Genomic DNA, 7,751 nt, shown 5'->3' with positions numbered 1-7,751 from the left:
CTACATTTTTCACAGCAAAGAAAAACAAAACCAAGACACCTGAGGGAAACTCCGGAGCAGCTGTGCCCACACTTGTACATTATCCTTTTCCTTCTTGTCTCTAAATCCTAAACTCAGTCCTACCCGTGTACCCTCTTTCACCTCTACTTAATAAACTTGCCAACTTTGCCCCACGCGGGCTTGTCATAAAATTCTTTCCTGGCTCGGCAGTGGTGGCGTACACCTTTAATCCCTAATCCAGCACTCTGGAAGCAGAGATAGGCAGATCTCAGAACTCGAGGCCGGCCTGGGCTACAGCTGGGAGTAGGAGGTTTAGCAAGCTTTTTTTTTGTTTGTTTGTTTTTGTTATTATTATTATTGCCTATATGGCTGAGTCAAGAACTTTCCCGTGTGTATACACTTGCGTGTGTGCAATAACTAGCACCTACTGAGTCTCTACCCTTTGCAGAATGTGCTAAGTCATCAACATGACTATCCACCCCCACCCGAGACAGAGCTACCTTACGTAGCTGTGTGTGACCTGGAACTTGCTATGTAGACTGGTCTGCAATTCATAGATGATCATCCTACCTCTGCAGCCTATATACTGAGCTCACAGGAGTACAATTCCTGGATCAACGAGTTCTTTCTAAAATGGTTTATTTCGTGCGTGCCCCTTTGTATGTCAGAAGACAGTCCGTAGTTGGTTTTCCCCTGGCGTCATGTGGATCCAGAGAATGGAACTCATTTGGTCCTCAAGGGTCCAGGAGGCAGGGCTCCGTTACCCGCTGAGTCATCTCACTCAACGTTTATTTTTATGTTTTACAAAGAAAAAAAAAATTTTTTTTCCCAATGCCAGGTAAAGCAAGCTAGTGAAGAGAATGAAGAGTGAAGGAATGAATGAATGAACGAACGGTCAGAAGAGCGCGCTCCATAGGGTAAGGGATCCGTGGGGATCTCCACCGGAGATCCCAGGACGGAGCTCAGGCGGACCCAGCGCACTCCCGGACTCCACCTTGCAGCCCCAGGGTGCCTGGCCAGCTCCATCCTCACGCCCTCGCCTGGAGCGGCCGCCCTCGGCGCGCTGGGGACAGAAGGGTCGCCGGCCCGGGGCGCACGCCCACCTGTCGCGCGCAGGCGCAGAACGCCGCCTGGCTCTCCCGCGGTGCAATCAGTGCGCAGGCGCGGCGGCCGCTGCGAGTGTGTCTGTGCGGCGAGAAGATGGCGGCGACGGGAGACGCGGCGTGAGAAGCCGGAGCAGCACCGAACCTCATTGAGACGGGCCGCCATGGCCCTCCATAACCCACAGGTAGCGCGGGCCGTGTCCGGGCTGGGAGGTCTGGGCCTCGGGACGGCCTCGGGGCGACGATCGCGAGGTGCGCGGCGGGCGAGCGGTGGGGGAGGCGCCGGCACGCTGCCGGCCTAGGCCCGCGCCGCGCCCCTCAGTGCCGCGCTTCCCCGGCTTCGGAGGCCGCCCGAACCGCCCCGAGAGCTCCCGAGCCGCCCCGAGAGCGTCCGAGCCGCCCCGAGAACGCCCGAGGCCGCAGGGAAGGCCTCCGCGTGCCCGGCCCGCAGCCGCCGAGTCCCGGGCGACGCTCTGGCCCGGCGCCGCCGGGGACCTGGCCCCTGGCCTCGGGAATTCTGTTGCATAGAAAACTGGGGCGGCATACTCCGGCTCGCCCGGGACTGACACCTTTTGCACGGTGTCCGAGCCCGGGCTGGGCCGGGGCCCCGCAGGCCGGATTGCCTGCTGTGTTTTCTGTGCCCGGAGCTGCTCCTGCAGCCCCTCTCCTAAGATGCACTTAGGAGGAGTGAGAAGTCAGCACGTGGTGCCGCTTCTCCGGGCTGCGACTCTCGGGAAACTAAGAAGTAAAATTGCCTTTTTGAGGATGGTAGGTGGATGTATGTACAGGCAGGTGAGGTCGGTCTGGTGAGGCCACCTTTGAAGAACGATCGTCTTTTTATTTGATCTTTCTCTTGGTCCATGATCGCCTCTAACTTAAGTTTTTTTTTTTTTTTCCCCTATGTCAGCCTGGTGCGTTGCAGGCACGAGCCACCATGTGCTTTTGAAAGGTTATTTTAGTAACTGTTGCAATATGGGATTTAAACCTCGAAACTGTTTTTAATAAAAGGTTAGATCCTAGGAGAAACTTCCGTTCTCTTAAGTATGTGGTGTTTCATAGATCAAATCTGAACTTTGCCTGTTTGACCTTTCCCCTCATCTGTAAATGCTTTTGTATTTGGTGTGCTTTTTTTTTTCAATATGCAGACGATTCGTATTTGTTGAATAATATTTTGACAAATTTTTTTTTTTTTTTTTTTTTAAGTTTTAGACAGGTCTTCACTATGCAGCCGTGGTTGGTTTGGGATTAAGGCAACCGCCTGCCTCTCTCCAGAGGCCCTGGCGATTCGGAATATTCACCACCACATCTGGTTCTATTTAGGCATTTTTATTTTATTTTATTTTATTCTTATTTTATGTGAGTGAATGCTTTGCTTGCATGTATGTATGTTTCTGGTGCCCACTGAAGCGAGAAGAGGGTGTTGGATCTCCTGAAACTGGAATTAGAATGGTTCTTAGCCTCTGAGTCCTGGTAGGAATGAAACCCCAGTTTTCTGCAAGAGCAGCTGTCTTTTTTTTTTTTTGGTTTTTCGAGACAGAGTTTCTCTGTATAGCCCTGGCTGTCCTGGAACTCACTTTGTAGACCAGGCTGGCCTCGAACTCAGAAATCCGCCTGCCTCTGCCTCCCTAGTGCTGGGATTAAAGGCGTGCGCCACCACTCCCGGCAAGAGCAGCTGTCTTAAACCTTGGAGCCATCAGCCCTTTTTCATAGCCTTGCTCAATTGAAAAACACCTGAAGTCCCAGCACTAGGGAGGCAGAGGCAGAGGTAAGCAGATCTCTGAATTTGAGGCCAGCCTGGTCTACAGAGTGAGTTCTAGAGCAGCCAGGGCTACACAGAGAAACCCTGTCTCAAACAAAAAATCCCTCTAGTTGACTACCTTGTTTTATTTTTGGAATTAGTCTGTACTGCTCATTCTGAGCTGAGCTGTAATGTCAATTCTCTCTCTGTGTGTGTGTGTGTGTGTGTGTGTGTGTGTGTGTGTATGATTTTGAGGCAAAGAAAGCATGCTTAAGCACAGTTCACTTTCTCAAGCACCAGTAACAATATCCAGTTGGTGGAAGTGGTAGTGATTAATTCCCCGGGGTCCATTGCCCTGGCATTGCATGGAGCCAGACCAGAGAAACGAAACAAATGTTAGCAGTGCCTTGGGTCAGCTAGTGGTAAAAGGGAGAAGAGGTGGTAGTAGTTTTAGTCCTGTTTTATTTTGAAAAGACGAGTGGATTAGCTGTGTAAGGTGGAGCACACCTGTAACCCCTGCACGGGGGAGGTGGAGGCAGGATCAGCAATCCAAGGTCATCCCTAAGTACAGAGCACGTTTCAGTTCTCTCCCCTCCACGGAGAAAAAGGGGAGCTGGAAGGAGGGAGGGGGAAGGGGAGGAGGAGGAGGAGGAACAGGATTTCACTGTTTTGAGTCTGTTTTGAGTTGTTCTAAGCATTTGAATACTTAGTTCATTCAGTCAGGAGCTACCAGCAGGTTACCTTGGGCTAGCCTCCATGATGTTCGAAGTGGGTGGTTTTTGTTTTAATTTGTTTTTGGAGACAGGGTTACAATGTTGCCCTGGTGTGCTTTAGACTTGAGTTTTCCTGCCTCAGCCTCTCAGGTTTTAGGGAGGAGCCTAAATATACACTCGGGCTTTGTTGAAGTAACTGTCACAGGTTTACAGTTAAGGGTCAATTTTCAGTGGACTTTCAGAGGTTACAGGTTAACTCTTTCATGTCCATGTTTTGGGTTTGTTTGACTCCTGTTTTGTGAATTGAGGGCGACTGTGAACTTGGAAAGACTCTGAGTTTAGGGCGTTCCTGTCCACCAGCTAAACCAGTTTAGAGAAGGAGCTCTCACCTGAGGTGGAAGTGAATCTGGCATTCTTGCTGTCAGAACTGGCTCAGTGAGCTGAGCAGATTAATTTGAAGCTACCAGCTTTCCTTATACTTGAAAAGCTGGCCTTGGGTCCACAGTGTAGATTCTGTACCCAGGTTGGGTAGAGTGCTATTGGTTTCTGTTATCCTTAACATAGATCCCCACATTTTACATGCCGGGAGTTCCCGGATACAGTTTCTAGCACTGTGGCAGAGTGTTACACTGTTTTGGACCTGCCTTTGTTACTGATAGCTAGATTGGGGTAATTCTTAAAGATACTTTCCCATTTTTGAAACAATGTTTCATTATGTAGCCTGTGGACCTAACTGTAGGGGCTGCAGGCAATCTCACACTTCCTAGTCTCCCGAGCTACCATACTCTGATACTAGATCAGAATCTTACACAGCTTGTGCAACTGAACTAACAGTTTTGAAGTGGCTATGGGGTATTTGGAGATATTTTTGTGCGTAACAACAGCAAAACACTTCCGTCAGTGCTGAGACTATAACTGCTATGAGTCCCGGAGCTGGGAGTCCTCTGAACACTTATTGTGTCTCTGGGCTTGCCCTCCTTCCTCTCAGCTCTCCTTGTTGGGAACTCATCACCAACAGTTAGTGGACAGACATGATTCTGGAGTCTTTTCTAGGGCTACCACTAGAACAGGTATCCCAATTTATGTTACGTGGGGGTAGCATGATTTGAATAGTGGTGTACACAGGAAAATTAAAAGGAGAAAGATGCCATAATTTGGTGACAGCCTCATGCAGACTAAATTGTCAAGGGTGGGGAAAAGCTGTCCTCTTCTCTTGGATGAGGTACATCAAGCCATGGTAGTTTTGCAAATCAGAGTTGTGTGAGCATTTCTGAGCGATGGATCAAGTTTTCAGGATGCACTAGATGGGGCTGGGAGACACTTGTCATTGATAATTAACCAAAGTAAATGTTTATGGGAAGTGGTTAGCAGAGCTTGCTTTTGAATTTGTGGTTAGGCTAGTGCATTGCAGTTGACTGGCACACATGAGGAGCCATTGCTGCAGAGCAGACACACGGCTGCAGTGGAATTTGCTGGCCATGGGATGTTGGATTAGTGTCATTTGTCTTTTAGTGCCACTTCAGCAGGGCACTATTCATTTCTAAGACTTGCATGTGCTTGGACTGCAGTTTTTCTGTCTGGAAGTGATCTCCCAAAAGGCCTTGTGTGACCATCCTGTCTGGGCAGGCTGGATTAAGAGCTGTTAATCCAGGGCCTGGAGAGATGGTTCTGTGGAAGGAACACTGCTGCTCTTGCAGAGGACCTGGGTGTGATCCCAAAGGGGAGCTCATAGCCTTGTCTGTAACTCCAGTCCCAGGATACCTGGCACCTTTTCATGGCATTTTTGGGCACAGAATGCATGTGATATCCAGACATAATGCAGACAAAACACACATATTCATAGAGTTGAAAGAAAGAAAAAGAACAAGTAAGCCTTGGACTAACCTTGGTGGTGCACATCTGTTATTCCCGAGTGCTGGGATTAAAGGCGTGCGCCACCACAACCGGCATTTTTTTTTTAAAGCTTTTATGTATGAGTACACTGTAGCTGTCTTCAGACACACCAGAAGAGAGCATCAGATCCCTTTACAGGTGGTTGTGAGCCACCATGTGGTTGCTGGGAATTGACCTCAGGTCCTCTGGAAGAGCAGTCAGTGCTCTTAACCACTGAGCCATCTCTCCAGCCCCAAGGTGTCCATCTTTTAATCCTAGCACTCAGGAAGCGGAGGCAGGTGGATTTCTGAGTTCCAGGGCAGCCAGGGCTACAAAGAGAAACCCTATCTCAAACACTGGCAACCCAAATTGTGTGTGTGTGTATGACTTTAAATGTAGCTAAGGCTACCTTCAGACTTGCCCCCTAGCCAGGGATGACAATAACCCCCTTCTACTTCCCCAGTGCTGAGATCACAGTAGTATGACACCATGCTGGTTTGTGTGATTCCGAGGCCACAGCTCAGAGCATTGTGTGTGTAGCAGTTGGCATCCAAGTGCTCCACAAGAATTAGACTCAGAAAAGTACTGAGCATGCAGCACTGGCCACGCTATAGGCCAGTGTCAGTGGGTGACCAGGCTGTGGCAAAGAGAAGCTGCCTGATGACGAGTGCACCCTGAGGCCTTAGTTGGTCTTGTGGCTGGCGGGACATATTTGGTACAGCTCTGTGTTCACAGAGACAGAATTTGGAAGACTGAGGTCTTGCTGTGTCACAGTTGCTGGCCAGGAACGGGCAGCAGTCATGTCTCAGTCGCCTGAATGCTGTGATTAGAGGTGTATACCCTGCAAAATTGATCTTATGAAATACAGAGTGAGGCTGAAGTAATATATGGATTACATTTTGCAAGACATGGACCTTGTCACTAGGCTGCCAAAGAACATTGAATGGACTCCATTAGAAAGCCAGAGTCACCTTTGCATGAGCGTTTGTGGCTGCAGCATTGAACTCTCACATGCACACTGGTGCCCTTGCTGGGACAGAGGGTGTCCACCTCGACTCCATCACTGTCATCTGAGCAGGCTCAGGACCATTATTAGCTTATGGATTGATTGGGATTCCAGCAGCTGTCAAGAAGCTTTCTAGAATTGCTTTCTTTCTGTCTCTTGCATCTTGCCTGTGTTAGGCAGCTTATCTCAGAAGTAAACCCACCGAGGGTATCTCCTCCGTGTGGGAGGTGCCTGGGTGCCTGGGTGGGAGCTGGAGGACTGGAGGGTTAGTGGTCGCTTTCACTGTAGGTTTTTTTCTGTAGCTCTGGTAGTCCTGTCCTGGAACTCACAGTGGAGAGCAGGCTCTTGTCAAGATTCACCTGCCTCTGGAGCGCTGGGATTAAAGGCATGCACCTTCACTGCCTGGCTCCTTCCACTTCTGTGTGGGTTCCAGAGGTGAGACTTAGTATGTATGTGAGTTTCAGAAGTAGAACCCAGATCCATCGATTGTAGCCACAAGCCCAGGGTGTAACATCTTTTTGTTACAGTGTACCCATCAAAGCTGTGGGGTAAGAAACCACTTTGAAAAGGAAGCTTAATTCCAGGTTTTGTGATACCTGCCCATTCTACCATCCTTTCCCCCACCCACAGTCCCTCTTGTGTATGAGTGTCTGCATGTGTTTTTGGACCAAAAAAACTGTACTTGAATTAGAGACAGCTTTGAGCCACGGTTGTGGGTGCTGGGACCTGGGTCCTTTGCCAGAGAACAGCAGTGCCTCTAACCACTCTACTATGCCCCTTCTAAAATTTAAATATTTTTTTTCTGCCCTGAAGCAAGGGTGTGCCTGGAGCCACAATCCTAGCCCATATCTTGATATATCTAAACTTTTTTTATCACCTCCCCTCTTCTGCATACAGGGTTTTCCTGACTGTCCTGAAATTTGCTCTATAGATCAGGCTGGCCTCAAACTCAAAGAGATCCTTTTGCCTCCCAAGTGATGGGACTAAAGGCGTGCCCACCACACCACACTTGGCTTTCTTTTTCTTTTTCTTTTTCTTTTTCTTTTTCTTTTTCTTTTTCTTTCTTTCTTTCTTTCTTTCTTTCTTTCTTTCTTTTTTTTTTTTTTCTGAGACAGGGTTTCTCTGTAGCCCTGGCAGTCCTGGAACTCACTCTGTTGACCAGGCTGGCCTTGGAACTCAAGTCTGCCTCTGCCTCCTAAGTGCATGTGCCACCACTGCCTGGCTAACTTTTTTTTCTTTTAAGAGTAATTTAAGGATTACAGCAAAATTGAGACGTTAAAGACATCTCCCACATAACCTTTTGGTATTTTAAGTAATGG

The 7,751-nt window shown here is 48.8% G+C and overlaps 1 protein-coding gene across 3 annotated transcripts in view; it reads left to right on the top strand.

Moving 5' to 3' along the window:
• The first annotated feature begins 1,139 nt into the window (after positions 1–1,139).
• Usp10 (ubiquitin specific peptidase 10) overlaps positions 1,140–7,751 on the top strand; it is a 47,749-nt gene continuing 41,137 nt past the window's right edge. Inside the window, exon 1 of one of the 3 annotated variants that reach the window (XM_021170186.2) lies at positions 1,140–1,288. In XM_021170186.2, coding sequence (XP_021025845.1) covers positions 1,268–1,288 — 21 coding nt within the window. In that variant the 5' untranslated portion in view covers positions 1,140–1,267. Of the gene's footprint in view, positions 1,289–1,722; positions 1,872–7,751 lie in introns of those variants that run through there. The other 2 variants (XM_021170187.2, XM_085843548.1) reach the window with 2 other exon arrangements.

This window comes from Mus caroli, unplaced genomic scaffold (assembly GCF_978045245.1).
Source record: "Mus caroli unplaced genomic scaffold, Mus_caroli_1 scaffold_10, whole genome shotgun sequence".
Taxonomy (NCBI): domain Eukaryota; kingdom Metazoa; phylum Chordata; class Mammalia; order Rodentia; family Muridae; genus Mus; species Mus caroli.
This window is presented reverse-complemented; position numbering and strand designations above follow the sequence as displayed.